Here is an 18220-nt window from a genome sequence, read left to right as displayed (position 1 = left end):
TTTATTATGTTATACAGTGTTCTGTCTGCAGAAGGGGACACCAGATCTCATTACAGATGGTTGTAAGCCACCATGTGGTTGCTGGGAATTGAACTCAGGACCTCTGGGGATAACCTGTCTTCTTAACCACTGAGCCATCTTTCCAGCCCAGTGAAAGTCTTTTTATAAAGATGAAAATAACATATACCTGAGAATTCTGGACAGGAATTAAAAAGAAATATATTCATAAAGTTCCCAGCTCCAGGCCCAGCTTAGGATATATACCAACTAGCCACCTCAGTTTTGGGGCACATTAAAGTCCTATTAATTCTACGAGCATCTAGAACAATGAATGGAATTTTTTCATCTTCCCTTCCAGAGGACAATGGCCTTGGGTATGAGTTCTTAATTGTCCCAGCTATTAAATGCTCATGAGCGTTGGGGTCCTAGTCTGTATTGTGCTGCAGAGTCTCTCCAAGAGCCACAGGTCTTTGTCCTTCCTGCCAAGAAGGCAGGAACACCTTCTGGAGTTTCAAGAGGTCCCCTGGCTTGTGACTGCTGAGCTCCCAGTTTTTCACCACACCTCAGCAGCTGCCAAGTTCCTGGATCTCTGTGAGGTCTCAGACTCCAGCCTGGGCAGAGCCAGGATATGCTGCGAACCTCTCTCATCCCATGACAGTGTCTCCATCCACCCTGCCGGCTGGCTCAGCACCTCCTCAGCCACCCAGGTCTATTTTTAAAGCAATTTGCCTGTGGCCCTTTGTGGGGACAGCTTCCCGGATGCCCACAGCTTGGCCCTGTAATTTGGAAAGGCTGTTGGTGTTCTGGACTCTATGGCTGCCTGTGGCCCAGGGTTGGGTTCTCAGGCTCCCAGCAGGGAGGAACCTGCCGTCTGAGGCGGTGCCAGGCAGCCTCTGACCTCTCCACACCCACAGTGTGCCTCAGAGTCCCCTCCATCCCACCCTGTGCAAGCTGACCTGGTCCTGCATTGCTCCTGCGTCTGCTGCAGTATTCCCTGGGAGTGGGAGACACCCACTGCCCACCAGGAGAAAGCGGAGGCCTGCCAGTTCTGCAAAGACCCCCTCTGTGACTGCGTGTTAGGAGACGAACTCTACCCTGGGAAAGGCTAAGCATTCTCTTGCCTCCACCAGTCCCCATCGCTGAGTCCTGTGGACTCACCCTTCAAACTTGGTTTCTAACGTCATGTGTGGTGGCCCCTTATGGAGAAAGCCTTGGGTTCCACCTCCAGCACCAGCTTAAACTGGGCACAGCGGCACACACCTGCTTGGGAGGTGGAGGCAAGAGGATCAAGGTCATGAAAGTCATCCTCCGCTACACAGCAAGTTCAGAGCCAGCCTGGACTACTTGAGACCTTGTCACAAACAAACAAAACAAAAGGGGCTGCAAAGGTGGCTTATTGGTTAAGAGCACTGGCTACTCTTCCAGAAGACCCAGATTCAATTCCCAGTACCCACATGACAGGTCATGACGGATCACAACTGCCTGTAACTCGAGTTCCAGGGATCAGACACCCTCATACAGACATACATACATGCAGGGAAAACACCAATGTATGTAAAATAAAACATAAAAAGACAAGCAAAAGGCAACTCTTCCTTCCAAGTCTTTCCTCTCTGTTTATGCTGCCTGCCTTTGTCCAGGTTTCATCTTCTCTCTCCTGGACCATTTAGTTCAACAGCAGCCCCATCTTATCACCTCCATGTCCACCTCCCTGCCCCATCCTGTCCCCCCATATACCTCCCTGCCCCATCCTGTCCCCCCATATACCTCCCTGCCCTGTCCCCCCATATACCTCCCTGCCCTGTCCCCCCATATACCTCCCTGCCCTGTCCCCCCATATACCTCCCTGCCCTGTCCCCCCATATACCTCCCTGCCCCATCCTGTCACCCCCATATACCTCCCTACCCTGTCACCCCCATATAGCTCCCTGCCCTGTCACCCCCATATATCTCCCTGCCCTGTCACCCCTATATACCTCCCTGCCTCATCTTGTCTCCCCATATATCTCCCTGCCCCATCTTGTCACCCCTATATACCTCCCTGCCCCATCTTGTCCCCCCATATATCTCCCTGCCCCATCCTGTTACCCCCATATACCTCCCTACCCTGTCATCCCCCTGCACCCAGAGGTACAGTCAGTCTGTTTGTTTTCCTTTCACATCTAAATCTAAAAGTGACAAGCAGCTGAGCATCTTTTAAGGAGGCCACAATGTGTGAAACAGATCATCAGAGGGTGCACATGGATGTTATCGCCTTTATAGAAATCTCTGGGTCTTATTCATCAGAACAGGAGCTCCTCTTAATCAACCTTCAATCTTGGCAGGGAAGGTGGGAGGGAGTGGTTCACATCATGGTGGCTGGGAAGCAGTCAAAAGAGCCAGTGTTATTCCTTTTAAATTAATAATCCGAGGATTGAGCTGGAAAGATGGGTCAGTGGTTAAGAGCACTGGCTGCACTGGGTGTGGTGGTGGCGCACACCTTTAATCCTAGGACTCAGGAGGCAGAGGCAGGTGGATCTCTGTGAGTTTGAAGCCAGCTTGGTCTACAAAGAGAGTTCCAGGACAGCCAGAAAACCCTATCTCAAAACAACAACAACAACAACAACAAAAAGAGCACTGACTGCTCTCCCAGAGAGGTTCTGAGTTTGATTCCCAGAAACCACATGGTGGCTCACAACCACCTATGATGAGATCTGGCGCCCTCTTCTGGCGTGCAGGTGTATATGCAGACCAAGCCATCTCCTCGGCACTTTCCTCATTTTATTTTATTTTTTATTTATTTATTTATTTATTTATTTATTTATTTATTTATTTTGGATTTTCGAGACAGGGTTTCTCTGTAGTTTTTGGTGCCTGTCCTGGAACTAGCTCTTGTAGACCAGGCTGGCCTCGAACTCACAGAGATCCGCCTGCCTCTGCCTCCCGAGTGCTGGGATTAAAGGCGTGCGCCACCACCGCCCGGCTTATTTATTTATTTATTGGTAAATATTTATTTATTTGTTTGTTTGTTTATTTTGTATACAATATTCTGTCTGTGTGCATGCCTACTGGCCAGAAGAGGGCACCAGACCTCATTACAGATGGTTGTGAGCCACCATGTGGTTGCTGGGAATTGAACTCAGGACCTTTGGAAGAGCAGGCAATGCTCTTAACCTCTGAGCCATCTCTCCAGTCACTTTCCTCATTTTAAAGATGAGAAAACAGACTCAGAGAGGATAAGCAGCTTGCCTAAGGTCGCACAGCAGATCAGGGGAGGTCTGGGCGCTGTGGTCAAGCCCGTTCTGTGAGTGTGCAGATGCAAGATGTTCCCACACATCAGCTTCAGCAGAGTGTGCCAGCTTTCCTGCCCAGTGATATCAGTGTACCCTGACGGGCACTCTAATATCACCCTCAGTCCAGGGCACTCAGCAGTAGGCAGAAGTCCGTCAGCGCTCTCTGCTCCGGGAGCCCCTGAAGCTGAGTCCCTTCCCACCTCACCTTCCCCTGCAGATGTAGAGTGTGGAGCGTGGGCACTGGGACACAAACTGTGCTCCATTATGGTGAAACAGGAGCAGAGCCCGGAGCTACCCGTTGACCCTCTGGCTGCCTCCTCCGCCATGGCTGCTGCTGCCATGGCCACCCCACCACTGCTGGGCCTCAGTCCCATCTCCAGACTGCCCATCCCTCACCAGGTGAGCCTAGACACTATTGACAGGGGCCGAGGGAGGGAGACAGAGGGGAGTGACACCCGATGTCTTGGACTACCCCCAGCAGGGCTCCATGAACTGGGAACCTTGGGGGCTGAGGGTTTTCTGCCTCCCACACTGACCACCCCTTCACCATCCTCCAGGGAGCACAAGCAGAGAAAGCTTTCAGGGCACCAGTCAAGGACATCTGAAAGGGGGGTACTTATTGACAGCCAGCTAGATCCTTAGTGACCAGAACTGGTCAGCCAAAATCAGAAGGAGGAAGGGACCACAGCAGAGAAGGAAATAGAAGTTCCCAGGAGTTCAGCCCCAAATCACCAAGTCAGAAATATTAAAGCTTCTTTTCCTGTTAGGTTCCCTCTGTAAGCAGTGGAGGGCACAGAGTCGGTCTGTAAAGAACCATCTGAACCACAAAAGTGCCTCTGCCACTCTACATGGTCCCCTCATGTCCCCTCTCTGTGGCACTGCCATTGAGCTGGGTGTAGACCAGGGAATGTCCAGGCTCCTCGATACCCTGCACTCTCCCTGATTCCTCCTCATTGTCCTGTGTTCAGCACTCTGTCCCTACGCAGTGTTGTGATCTCTGCTGCCAGCAGACTCAGTGAGGAGAGCCAATCCCAGGAGTCACACCCTCCTCACCGAGATCACCACTTATGTACATGTTGGTGAAGTTCACACGTATAAAACTACACAGTCCTTTGGGATGTAAACAAATAGGAATGCATACTTGTTAAGAATGTTCATCTGGTTTCATCGTGCCTTATGTGAAGCCCCTCAAGAGCTCTCACTGCTGCGAGCGTCTGTGTATGGACCAGACGCTCATTTCTATCCCAGGATCCAAGGCACGTTTTGGCTTTCTCTGAGCCTTGACCAAGTAATCCCTCCTGAATGACTACCGTGAAACTAACATGACCTCTCGTCCTCATGGCAACCACATACCAAGACCTACATGGCTTTCATAGTTGATGAAGGGCCGGTCAGTATCTACCCGGAAGGTGGCATAGCCCCAGGCCACAGGAACCCTGCTTCCTGAGATTCCGTTCTGACCTTCACTATGTAACCACCACTCTCTCTCATAGGTGTAGAGAGGCTTTTCCAAACATGAGAACCTGCCTCTCTGTTCTCTCCGGGCTGAGCCTAGGACTCTTGAGGCCAGCCATTCTTCCAACTATGCAGGGTAGATCTTCAACCTGAGGGAGGTGAATAGCATAGTGAGGATTGTCCCAGGGGCAGGTGATGGAACTGAACCTGTCTCTTTCTCAGGCCCCAGGAGAAATGACTCAGCTGCCAGTAGTCAAAGCAGAAGCCCCAGAAGTGAGCCAGTTTCTCAAGGTGATGCCAGGTAAGCATGCACAAGAAAGACTCTTTCTGCTTACAGACAGACAGCATCTAGAGTACCCCTGCCCCTCAAAACTCCCACTTCTCCCCAAAAGTTCTTACCCTCCCAATCTCCCTCAAAACTCCCTCTTCTCCCCAAATGTTCTCACCTTTCCAATCTCCCTCAAAACTCCCACTTCTCCCCCAAATGTTCTCACCTTTCCAACCTCTTGCTCTTTATCTGTCTTGTTCCCTTATTTTTTCCATTCCTTCTTTACCCAATCTTCAGCTGTCACAATTCCACCAACATTACTTCATTTGCTGATCCTCCTTCCATCCGTTCACTAACTAAAGGCCACCTTCTAGTCATCAGTCTTCTTCCACCCATTCGTCCATCCGTCCACCCATCCACCCACCCATTCATCCATCCACTCAATCACCCACCCATTCATCCATCCACCCATCCATCTACCCATCAACCCACCCATTCATCCATCCACCCATCCACCCATCCATCCATCCACTCAACCACCCACCCATTCATCCATCCACCCATCCATCTACCCATCAACCCACCCATTCATCCATCCACCCATCCATCTACCCATCAACCCACCTATTCATCCATCCATCCATCTGTCCATCCACCCATCTATTCATCCATTCATCCATCCATCCACCCATCTACCCACCCATTCATCCATCCACTCAACCACCCACCCATCCATCCATCCACTCAACCACCCACCCATCCATCCATTCACTCAACCACCCACCCATTCATCAATCCACCCATCCATCTACCCATCAACCCACCCATTCATCCATCCACTCAACCACCCACCCATTCATCCATCCACCCATCCATCCACCCATCCACCCACCCATGCATCCATCCACTCAACAACCCACCCATTCATCAATCCATCCATCCATCTACCCATCAACCCACCCATTCATCCATCCATCCATCTGTCCATCCACCCATCTATTCATCCATTCATCCATCCATCCATTCACCCATCCACCCATCCACCCATCCATCCATCCATCCATCCACCCAAACATCTGTCCATCCATCCACACATCTGTCTATTCATTCATCTGTGAATCCATCTATCACTCTACCACCCACCCATCCATTCATTCATCCATCTCCACACTTGTCCATCCATCCAACTAACAAACCATCCATATGCCCATCTATCCATCAACACATCCACCAAACATCCATCAATTTATCCATTTAACCATCTAACCATCTACCCAAACACCATCCATCTATCCAGCATCCAACCAAGGTTTACTAGGTACCATCTTAATTTTCTCAGGTATTGCCAAAGTAAAACAAGAAGACAATTCTGTACCCTAACGTTGCGATATGGGCATGCAGATAGCAAATCCACAGGGAGCCTGTACACTAGGTCAAGGGGGCACAGTCAGCTTCTGAGAGTTACTGGAATGAGAAAGGGTAGCACAACTGTTACAACCCCACCTTATCAATTTGTAAACGTTGAGTCAACATCTACTGTACGTATGTCTAGCCCTGAGCTGGAAATGTGAATAAGGTACCACAGGTGTTGAAGGGAAGCCTGACAAGGTGTGGAGGTTTGGGCTAAAACACCTCGCACTGTAGAGTTCCTAAAGCAGTCCCCTCACTTACAAGCTCACTGCATCCTTGTGACTTGGAGCAGAGTCATTTCAATCTTACTCAATAGAGGAGGAATCTCACTAAGATCACATGATTGGAGACACACAGTCAGGAGTTGATCTCAGGTCTGTGGGTTCCAAGCCCATCATTCTTTTGGGAATGTGATCTGTAAGAGACAAGTATGTGTCAAAGGAAAGAGGGAGGCCTGCTGTGGGGCCAACCAATGCCAGACCCTGCATGCATGGTCACATAGCCCAGGTTTCCACTCCTAGAGCTTCCCGGGGTTCTTTGCCATCCCAGAGCTTTCTTTCCCGGCATCTCTGCTAGCTGCAGAGCCTCTGAGACATCTCTTTCTGACACCTGCTGACTGTTGGCCTTCCTGCTGCTCTGCCCAGGAAGGGAACAGTGTGGAGGAGAAACTCACTCCTCACCCTTGGCTGTAATCCCTCTCCTTGAAATTGGATCAGCATTTTAGAGTTGGAAAAAGAAAATGGGAGGACACTGGTCAGCCTGCACCACCCTGGATCTGGTTGGAGAGCCTAGTCCCCTCTGAACTATAGAGCTGGGGCTCTAAAGAACCCAAATCCTGCAAAAGCCACAGGTAGGGGAGCATATAGCCCAGGGGCTCCTCATCAAAGTTACAGGGGGCTTCCACTGCACTGTCAAAGATAGGCAGTACTCAGCAGTCATCTTTTGGGGTGCCAGATGTCTTCCAGGGACTGTCAAGGGGCTTCTGATGTTCCAGCGGAGGTTAAGGACCTATTGGCAGGCACATTTTCTTCAGGGACAGGGCTGGCATGGCACATGTTCAGCTGAACTTATGATGTCAGGGAAGACATGGGGTGCAGCCATACTAACCTAGCCCTCTGCTTTTTGCAGAGGACCTCGTGCAGATGCCTCCAACACCCCCAAGCAGCCACGGCAGTGACAGTGACGGCTCCCAGAGTCCCCGCTCTCTGCCCCCTTCCAGCCCTGTCCGGCCCATGGCCCGCTCCTCCACAGCCATTTCCACTTCTCCTCTCCTCACTGCCCCTCACGTAAGCAACTAGGGATGGGCTGGTCCTGGAGGCGAGGCAATGGGTAAGTTTACCCGGTGCCTGATCAATAAGGGGTCTGGACACCCCACATCTGGTACCTCTCCCGTCAGTTTCAGGGAAGTGCCCATCTGGCAAGGAAGAGGGGGGATTTCTCAGTTCTGCCTCAAGATGCATGGAAATTAGAGGCAGCGAGACCATGTCCAGGGAGGCCTAGAAGCCTCGCTGTGATGGAGCTGAGAACCTCACATTTATGAGCCTGGCAGTCACCCATGCTATCTCCAAGGAACAGTGTTTGGGGGCAACATGGAACTAGGGAGGGAGTGACCTGAGGGAGGTGCTGTTTAGGGGTCCCTTGGATAATGAGCTTTGGGACTGTGGATTCTTGGGTAGGACAGGCGAAGGAGCCCCCCCAAAGCCATCTGACATTTGATGCATGTTACTGGACTTAACTCAGATGCTTCCCCTTTTCCAAGGAGAAAACTGAGGTTCAGAGTGCTGTGTACAAAAATTTGAACCTGAGATTATCTGTTTTCTTCAGAAACTACAGGGGACATCAGGGCCACTGCTCTTGACAGAAGAGGAGAAGCGGACCTTGATCGCCGAGGGTTACCCCATCCCCACCAAACTCCCCCTCACCAAGGCTGAGGAGAAGGCCTTGAAGAGGGTACGCAGGAAAATTAAGAACAAAGTAAGACTGGAACCATCCCTACCCTAAGACTATGGGGAACTTTCCACTGAAGAGGGCTCTGTCCCTTGGTGATGTCAGTTCTGAAATTGGGGACCACCTAGGAAGTGAACACAGGGCTATGGTAACCCTTGCTTTGGGACTTCCTCCTTTAGATCTCTGCCCAGGAGAGCCGCCGCAAGAAGAAGGAGTACGTGGAATGTCTAGAAAAGAAGTAAGTCTTCTGTGGGCCGGGACATCCGCCCGCTGGGTGCGCCAGCCTCAGCCAGAGCCCAGCTGCAGGCAGTGGGATGGTGGGGGGCAGGGGCTGTGGGGCAGGTGAGCCTGTGGGGGTGCTTCCAGCCCATGCCTGCTTGACCCTTCCAGGGTGGAGACATACACATCAGAGAACAATGAGCTGTGGAAGAAGGTGGAAACCCTGGAGAATGCCAACAGGTGAGTGGTACCACTGTGTCCCACCTACCTCACTAAAGGTGGTGGCTGGCTCTGGAATAACTAGGTCAGAATGGTACCCCAAAATGTACCCCAGCAACTGGGAGCTCTGTCATCTTGTCAGTCCCTGTTTCCCAGCTGTCCTTGACTGCACGTGACACTAGACCTTGACAAGCTGGTAAGATGCCCATCAATGACAGAAGCTCTCAGGTGAGCACCTCCCCCCGCCCCGCAGGGTCAGGGTCAGCACTGTCCCTCAACTTGTTAGAAATTCTTATTCTCACCAGGTGGTGGTGGCACACACCTTTAATCCCAGCACTCAGGAGGCAGAGGCAGGTGGATCTCTGTGAGTTCAAGATCTACAGAGAAAGTTCCGGGACTGGCTTCATAGCTACTGAGAAACTCTGTCTCTAAAAAACAAAAGAATTTTTTAAAATTAAAAAAAAAAAAACGAAATGCTTATTTTCTCTTTCAGGGCATGGTGGTGCAGGCGTTTAATCCCTGTACTAGAGAGGCAGAGGCAGGAAGATCTCTGTGAGTTCAAGGCCAGCCTGGTCTATACAGGGAGCTCCTGGACAGCCAGGGTTACATAGAGAGACCCTGTCTCAAAGAAACAAACAAAAACAAAGAAATGCTTATTCTCAGGCACAGAGTTATGTTTGCTGAATCACTCACTGCAGCAGGAGAGACCAGCAATCTGTGTAGATCTTGTCTTGTTTTGAGATCAAGTCTCATATAGTGTAGACTGGCTTCAGATTTGCTAAGCAGCTGAGGACAACCTTGAACTCCTGATTCCTCTGCCTCTACCTGCTAAGTACTAGGTACCAAGTGTGTCACTGTGCCTGACTGCAATCTGCACTACTGTTGTTTGTTTCATGTGATGAGTGTTTTGCGATGTCTGAGCAGCACATGCGTGCAAGTGTCCATGGCGGTCAGAAAAGGGTATTGGATCTCCTAGAACTAGAGTTCCAGATGGTTATGAGCTGCCATGTTGATGCGGGAACTGAGCCCAGGTCCCTTGGGAAAGCAGCCCATGGCTCCACCATGGAGCCTCTCTCTCCTGCAGTGTTTAGTGTACCTGCAAGTAGTCCCCATGGCTGTTTAGTGTGCTGGCCTAGACCCTTCTACTTAAAGCCAGTTCCCCATTATGGCCTGAGAGCTTGTAAGAGCTCAGAAATTTCAGGATTTTTCTAAGATTGCTGGGTCAGAATCTACATAACTTACGCGCACACGTGTGTGCGTGTGCGTGTATGTGTGTGCTCTCAAGAATGTGTTTGTGTTATCTCTGTGTGTGGATGTTATCTCCGTACGTATGTTATCTCTGTGTGTGAGTGTGCTATCTGTGTGTTACTATGTATGTATTATCTGTATATGTAAGTTATTTCTGTGTAATCTGTGTGTTATCTCTGTGAATGTGTGTTATCTTTGTGTGTTATCTCTCTGTGTGTATTCGTGTGTCATCTTTGTGTGTATTTGTGTGTTACCTTTGTGTGTATGTGTGTGTGTGCTGTCCAGAGGTCAACATCTGGTATCTTCCTTGGCTGTTTTTCACCTTATCATTTGCAGCAGGGTCTTTCACTGAGCCTGACACTCACTGATTGGCTGAACTGGCTGGTTTTGTCCTGTGTCACTGTCCCCTTCCCTGACACACCAGCACTATAGCAAGCATACCCGGCTTCCGTGCCTAGCTTTTTTTTCTTTTTTTTTTAAATATTTATTTATTATGTATACAATATTATTTCTGTGTGTATGTCTACAGGCCAGAAGAGGGCACCAGACCCCATTACAGATGGTTGTGAGCCACCATGTGGTTGCTGGGAATTGAACTCAGGACCTTTGGAAGAGCAGGCAATGCTCTTAAACTCTGAGCCATCTCTCCAGCCCTCTTTTTTTTTTTTTTTTTTGACAGGATTTCTATCATAAAGCTCTGGCTGTCCTGGAACTCACTGTGTAGACCAGGCTGGCCTTGACCCACAGAGATCCTCCTGCCTCTGCCTCTTAAGTACTGGGACTAAAGGTGCGCACCAACATGCCTGGGTCATGTCTGGTCTTTTCACGTGGGTGCTGAGGATCCAGATTCAGATCCTCATGTTTGGGTGAGCACTTTACTAAGCCCTTTCTCCAGCTCTGCAACTGCACTTTAACAAGCACCCTGGCTGACTCCCTTGCACTTATCTGAGGAACATTTGTGCCAGGGAACCCACGTGACACCTGGAACGTAGCAGGAAATCACAGTCCTGGGCTCTGGGCTCCTCTCCACTCTGCTGTGTCTTGTGGACCTCTCTGGGTCTCTGTGTTCTTGGCACCACGGATATGACAGCAGCCCTGACTGGCGGGACTGTGCGAAGGTTCTGTAAGACACTATCTCTAAAACCAACAAGGCATGTGGCATTAAAGAATGCTCACCCGGCAGACAACAGCGGTGCAAGCCTTTAATCCCAGCACTCGGAAAGCAGAGACAGATGAATCTCTTTGAGATCAGGGCCAACTTGGGTCTACACAGCAAGTTCTAGGTCATCTAAGGTTACACAGAGGAACCCTGCCTAGAAGAATACTTTTCTGAATTCTAGATAGTGCCCTGAGCTACACATGCACTGCCTTGAACCCAGGACCTTGTGTGCACTAGCCTGCTTTACCACTGTGCTAAGCTCCCTTGTTTTGTTTCTGTCTGTTTACATTTTTTTAAGTTACATTTATTTAGTGTGTATGTGTGTCTGTGTGTGTGTTTGTGTGTGTGTCTGTGTGTGTCTCTGTGTGTGTCTGTGTGTGTTTGTGTGTGTATCTGTGTGTGTGTTTGTGTGTGTGTGTCTGTGTGTGTCTCTGTGTGTGTCTCTGTGTCTGTGTGTGTATCTGTGTGTGTGTCTGTGTGTGTATCAGTGTGTGTGTCTGTATGTGTCTGTGTGTGTCTGTGTGTGTATCTGTGTGTGTCTGTGTGTGTCTGTGTGTGTATCAGTGTGTGTGTCTGTATGTGTCTGTGTGTGTCTGTGTGTGTATCTGTGTGTGTCTGTGTGTGTCTGTGTGTGTGTGTCTGTGTGTGTGTGTATCTGTGTGTGTGTCTGTGTGTATCTGTGTGTGTATCTGTGTGTGTGTGTCTGTGTGTGTGTCTGTGTGTGTATCTGTGTGTGTGTGTCTGTGTGTGGGCACCTGTGCAGGTTAGAGGACAACCTACAGGGTCTTTCTGTGTTGTAGCTCAACCCTGAACATCCTATGTACGTAGGAAGAGCCACCCTCCTGTTCCCGCCTCGGGAAAACCCTTGCTACTTTTTCTCCTTCCAGCTTCTCAGGCGAAACCCAATCACTGCCCTGATTGGCTTAAAGAATTCGCGACTCCACCCTCACACCCAATCACGGTGGGGGCGGAGCCTTCAAACTTCACCTAGCTACCTCTGCCCCTAAATATCGAAGAGCTTTAGGGCTATTTTGCCACCTGCTGTTCACCTCAGGAACTGCATGAACCGGACAGAGTGGAAAAGTGCAATATTAACTCTTTAACAAAGGATTCCGTGCCGGGTAGTACACAGTTCTTGCCCTCACTTAGCATCGGAGATTTACATGGAAGTCCACAAATAAAACCAAAGTGTTACAGGTGTTGTAATAGCAGTAAAACCAGCAACAAAACTCATATAAACAATGCCTGTCGTTTACTGATCGCACTACATACTGTGCCAAGCATCTGTCTTGTCGAAGCAGGGTGCTGTAGGCTGCAGAGGAGGAAAGCTGATGTGTCTGTGACTGGTGCTGAGTGGGAAAAGAAATAGAGCCTTTCTTGAGAAGAGTCAGGAACAGTTCAGGGCCCTACCCAGCTTTACACCATGGAGCAGGTCCCTGGTACCTGCAGAGGAGCCAAGCAGGAGGTGGTCACCTAAGCATGGAGGCCCAGTCAGGAGCAGGACGGGCTCCCTTAGGGTGTTAGACACGGCTCTGTGCCTAATCTCCCCTGGTGACTACCGTGCCTTCCTCAGGACCCTGCTCCAGCAGCTGCAGAAACTCCAGACTTTGGTCACCAGCAAGATCTCCAGACCTTGTAAGATGGCGGCCACCCAGACGGGCACCTGCCTCATGGTAGGTACTACTCCCTAGCACCAGGTCACAGTGAGTAGCTCCTCTGGAGGCCTGCTCTCTAGGAGAGTCGCAAGGGGTCAGTGGCCTGACCAGGCCAGTTCTAACAGATTTGTGATTGATGTCCCTGAATCTGGTGGAGGGCAGGTCCTTGGGAAAGTGGCTTCCACAGCCGCAGGGAGTGTGGTGACAGGGAGTCTCTGAGAGCCCCCAAAGGACACCTAGGACAGGTCCAGCCTCTGTTTGGCCCTCTTCCATCAGTCTGTCTCCTCCCAATGAACACATCACATGTTGCCTCAGAAATCCCGAGGGATTGGAGCTCCCCAGGGACCCTTAGCTCCTTCTTTTCAACTTCCTGGGGCTCAGGCTGAGAGTGTGTTGAGAGGGTATGTCCCCCACCCTAGTCACATCTGCAACCCACCCTTTCCCTTCCCGGTTCTTCCTTTCCTGACTTCTCTCCCTGTGGGTGAGAAACATAGAACCCTCCCTCCTCTCTCTGGCACTGCCTTTCGTGTTCCCTGGGTTCGGTCTAGGGTAATTTGGGCAAGAGACTCCACTTGGAGGAAGCAGCAGGCTGTGGAGAGCTTTCTTGGGAGAGCGCTGAGCCTTTTGCAGCCAGTGGTTGGTGGGGGGTAGTCTTGCAGGCCCTCCCTGCCCCAGATCTGATGGCTGCTCTGTCTACTACTAGGTGGCAGCCTTGTGCTTCGTTCTGGTGCTGGGCTCCCTTGGGCCCTGCCTTCCTGCATTTTCTTCCATCCCCAAGACTGTGAAGGAAGACCCCATTGCAGCTGACAGCGTCTACACAGTCAGTCAGAGTGAGTACCTCTCAAATTCTGGGTGGAGTCAGATACAAGAGAAAAGTCATGCCAGGTATACTTTAATCCTAGCAGTCAGGAGGCAGAGGCAGGAGAATCTGCATGAGTTCAAGGCTAGCCTGGTCTACACGGGGAGTTCCAGGTATTCCAGGGCTACATAGTGAAACCCTGTCTTAAAAAAGTTCTTAGACTGGAGAGATGGCTCAGTGGTTTGATTCCTAACCCACATGGGGGCCCATGGCTGTGTGTAACTCCAGTTCCAGGGAGCCCAGTAACCTCTTCTGGCCTTTGAAGGCACCAAGCACACACACGATGCACAGATACACAAGCAGGCAAGATACCCATATACATTTTAAAAAATTAAGAATAAATATTTTTCAAAGATTGAGGTTGGAAGCCAGGCAATAGTGGTGCACACCTTTAATCCTAGCACTTGGGAGGCAGAGGTAGGTGGATCTCTGAGTTCAAGACCAGCCTAGTCAACAGATCGAGTTCTAGGTCAGCCAAGGCTACACAGAGAAATCCTGTCTCCAAACAAACGAACAGATAAATAAAGATTGGGGTTGGCATTATTTCACTCCACACTTTTTTTTTTTTTTTTTTGGTTTTTTTCAAGACAGGGTTTCTCTGTGGCTTTGGAGCCTGTCCTGGAACTAGCTCTTGTAGACCAGGCTGGCCTCGAACTCACAGAGATCCGCCTGTCTCTGCCTCCCAAGTGCCAGGATTAAAGGCGTGCGCCACCACCGCCCGGCCTCACTCCACACTTTAATTTTTGCAGACAGAATACGGAGCCACAGCGAGGGTCTGTCAGTGGTACATTTGGGACTAGACTCTAAGTCTGCCTCTCTGAGATCCTTTGGTGTGACTTGGAGGAGGCAGCCTTCAAGGACAGTGGAGTCTTATAGGTCTAACCTCTGTGTATGAGGGTGGCAGTGGTTATGACGAATTGGCTAAGCACCGTTTGTATTTTAGCACTGGGACAGCAAATAAGTGTCCATCTTCAGTCATTTCTAATGTGATAGAAACTGCCAGACAAACAGAATTAAGAAAGATTCTGATCCCAGCACTTGCGAGGCAGAGACAGGTGGATCTCAGTGAATTCAAGGCCAGCCTGGTCTACAGAGTTCCAGGACTGTTACACAGAGAAACCCTGTCTCTAAAAAACAAAAGACAAAAAAGAAAGATTCTGAGGCATACAGAACCCACAGCGAGGTGTTGGGACTCCGCGGAGTGCCTACCGTGTGAGAGCGGCAGCTGTGTCGAGTGCCACCCCAGTGGGGTAGTGTGTGGCCCGGCACAGCGGGCACTGCTGTTTGCTAGTTGTGTGACCCAGGGTGTGTGTTTTAGGCTCTCTAGACGGTGGTTCTGGAACCCAGAAGCTGCTGTCCTTACATGCACATGTATACTAGGTGAGCATGCACCATGCCTTCTGGACAAGCTCCTGAAATGGGGAAAGACAGGGCCAGAAAAGCAAGGCTACAGTCAGTACAGACAAAGAACAGCCTGGCTTTCGGAGGCAGAGGCCACTTCAGGCAGGCCCATAGGGCAGGAATCTGACCAACAGAGGAGAAAGAGGAAGCAGATAAGAGGTCAGAGAGAGGGGAGAGCAAAACACTGAGGGCCTGGAAGGAGGGAGGGAGCTGGGAGGAGGACTACGTGGAAGAGGGACTGGAATCCACTCTGGGAGGGCTGTGACTGGGGTGAGGGTCCCTAGGCTGTAGATGTCACAGTAGAGAAGGGAACAGGAGCAGGGCTGAAGGATATAACCAGGGAGGGGAAGGCAGGGATGAGCCTCTGAAGGAGTGCCGCGCAGGGCAGGGCAGAGGGCACGCCTGAGGAAGGAGGTGGCTCTTTGAGCAGACTGGTTTCCGGACTACAGCTTCATACAATGCCAGGGGCCGCCTTTTCCACAGATTCCCACAGATTAGACCCTTTAGGGAAGCTGTGAGGCAGCCAGCAGACCCCGGAGCCAGAAAGCAGACTTCCAGGGGCCCTTAATGGTGAGCTCTGGGATGAGCGGCCTTAAAACACCTCATTTTTGAGGTTTTGTATAAGACTTCATTTGCTGTGAGCTGTATAATGCCTGGCACAGGTGTCCAACAAACAGCCATTTTACTCCCCTTGACTTCTCCGAAGAGTGAACTTGCCTAGAACTAAAAAGAAAAGTTTTCTCTGAATCTCCCAAGAAGTAAGTGGCGTGGTAGAATTAGAACCCAGTTCTCAGAAGATAAGTTATAGGCCTTTGATCTCAGTTTCTCAAGTCAAGGCAGGAATAGCGCAAGCTTAAGGATTACTTAGGCTACAAAATAAATTAATGGCCAGGCTGAGCAACTCAGTGAGACCCTGTCCCAATATAAAAGAGAGAAAGGGAGGCCAGGGTGGAAGGATGGGCAAGCCGGCTCTGTATCCTGGAGGCAGAGTATCCATGGCCCTAGCATGCATGAAGCTCTGGGTTTGATCCTTAGTACCACAAGAGGGGGGAAAAAATATCCCCGTTTTCAGTAAGCCAATCAGCACTCTCTTTCTCAGAGTGCGACTTTTTTTTATTATGTATACAATATTCTGTCTGTGTGTATGTCTGAAGGTCAGAAGAGGGTACCAGACCTCATTACAGATGGTTGTGAGCCACCATGTGGTTGCCAGGAATTGAACTCAGGACCTTTGGAAGAGCAGGCAATGCTCTTAACCACTGAGCCATTTCTCCAGCCCCAGAGTGCGGCTTTTTTTGAGCTCGTGATTTTACTAAGCACAGTTTCAATCCCTTACTCTGTATTGCTCATTGAATCCTTGAATCTCCATGAGACTGATTCCACTATCCCCATTTTACAGATCAACAAATTGATGCTCAGTAAGCTCAGAGGGGAGTGTGTGTGACTAGCCTGAGCTCACTCAGCCAGGGATCCTTAGGACCAGAATTCAGAGTTAGCCTGTAAGATTCAGAGCCTGCGCTCTTCATGCCTGAGGAGCACCCATGACTCACCTTGTTCCTTTTCCCCAGTGCCCTCTCGAAGCCTACTGTTCTACGATGATGGGACAGGTTCATGGGAAGATGGCCGAGGTGCTCTACTGCCTATGGAGCCCCCAGAAGGCTGGGAGCTCAAACCTGGGGGGCCAGTAGAACCGAGGCCCCAGGACCACCTCCGGCATGACTATGTGGACAGTACCCATGAGACCACCAAGTATTTGAGCGAGACCTGGCCAGAGGATGCTAATGGCAATGGCACCAGCCCCAACTTCTCCCACCCCAAGGAGTGGTTCCACGACAGGTGAGCAGAGGGACAGGGTCCCAGGCTGCACCACCCTGAGACTCATCTTTCCAGAACAGGGGCGGGGCATCCTCTCTGGGGAGGGGCATTTTCCCAGGGGAGGGTCGTCCTCTCGGGGGAGGGTTCCCTGGTCTAGACCTGGTTCAGATCTGGGTGATGGGCATTGCAGAGTAGATTCATATATGGATCTCTTCTCTCCTCAGGGATCTGGGCCCCAACACCACCATCAAACTCTCCTAGGCCTCTCCAAGACCCAGGACACAGGACGGACACAATGGCACCCAGAAGAGGCGTTCTCTTGCTCATTGACCCAGATCCAGCTCCCACCCTTACCCTGGGGCCCTTTGCCCTAGGAGAGAGGGTCTTTCTTCTCCCCAGTCATCCTGTCCCTGTTGTGGCTGGGATCCCTCTACGTCCCCAGACATTTGGACAGCTCCCCTGGCCACTCTCTTCCCTCTTCTTCCCATCTGTTCTCCGCCAAAAAACCACTCACTGGGCCACTCCTGCTTCCTTTCCCATAGTGACCAACACGACCACTGTTTCTGGCCCCTCATACACACACACACACACACACACACAAATACACACACACAAACACATGCACACACAATCACACCCCCACCTCCTACTGTACAGAGACCAAGAACAGAAATTGTTTGTAAATAATGAACCTTATTTTTTATTATTGCCAATCCCCTAAGATATTGTATTTTACAAATCTCCCTCCTGTCACCTCTCCCTTATTTTGTATTTTATGAAGTTAGCGCGGGCTTTGCTACCCCTTGGCCTGGGACAGAGGGGCACCCCACCCTCTCCCGGTTTTCCCATGCCGCTGCCCAAGTTGCTGGGCCTTTTGAATTGCCAAACTGCTCCCTCCTCCAGCTCAGCACATGCTTTAAGAAAGCAAAATTAAAAAAAAAAAAAGATTCAGCATCAATCCCGACTTCGTGCACTCTTTGTGAGGGTCCAGGAGTGAGAAAAAGGAGTTTATTTCTATTTCTGTGCGGTGGGGGGAAGGGTGCCTGGGGAAAGACCTGTCTATCTGACTTTTGTCCAGCCAGTCACTGAATTTGGACTGGATAACTCAAATCCAATACCAAAAACTACATTAAAAAAAAAAAAAGCCAAGCAGTAGTGGCTCAGGCCTTTAATCTCAGCACTTGGGAAGTAGAGGCAACCTCGTCTACAAATCCAGTTCCAAGACAGCCAGAACTGTTGTTGCACAGAGAAACCCTGTCAAAAAAGAAAAAAAAGTCGATGTAGTGTTGTACA

At 50.4% G+C, this 18220-nt stretch overlaps 1 protein-coding gene across 1 annotated transcript in view; it reads left to right on the top strand.

Moving 5' to 3' along the window:
* Nucleotides 1-17885, top strand: part of Creb3l1 (cAMP responsive element binding protein 3 like 1) — a 43603-nt gene extending 25718 nt beyond the window's left edge. Inside the window, exons 3-12 of the mRNA XM_041637598.1 lie at nt 3490-3671; nt 4950-5028; nt 7534-7691; nt 8230-8379; nt 8532-8590; nt 8743-8811; nt 12771-12870; nt 13556-13682; nt 16681-16948; nt 17152-17885. Coding sequence (XP_041493532.1) covers nt 3490-3671; nt 4950-5028; nt 7534-7691; nt 8230-8379; nt 8532-8590; nt 8743-8811; nt 12771-12870; nt 13556-13682; nt 16681-16948; nt 17152-17188 — 1229 coding nt within the window. The 3' untranslated portion in view covers nt 17189-17885. The remainder of the gene's footprint in view (nt 1-3489; nt 3672-4949; nt 5029-7533; nt 7692-8229; nt 8380-8531; nt 8591-8742; nt 8812-12770; nt 12871-13555; nt 13683-16680; nt 16949-17151) is intronic.
* Nucleotides 17886-18220: the final 335 nt, after the last annotated feature.

Source organism: Microtus oregoni, unplaced genomic scaffold (assembly GCF_018167655.1).
Source record: "Microtus oregoni isolate MIOR12 unplaced genomic scaffold, Mior012 000053F_ref0000044, whole genome shotgun sequence".
Lineage (NCBI taxonomy): Eukaryota > Metazoa > Chordata > Mammalia > Rodentia > Cricetidae > Microtus > Microtus oregoni.
The sequence above is the reverse complement of the archived record's forward strand: the minus strand, read 5'-3'. Positions and strand labels throughout refer to the sequence as shown.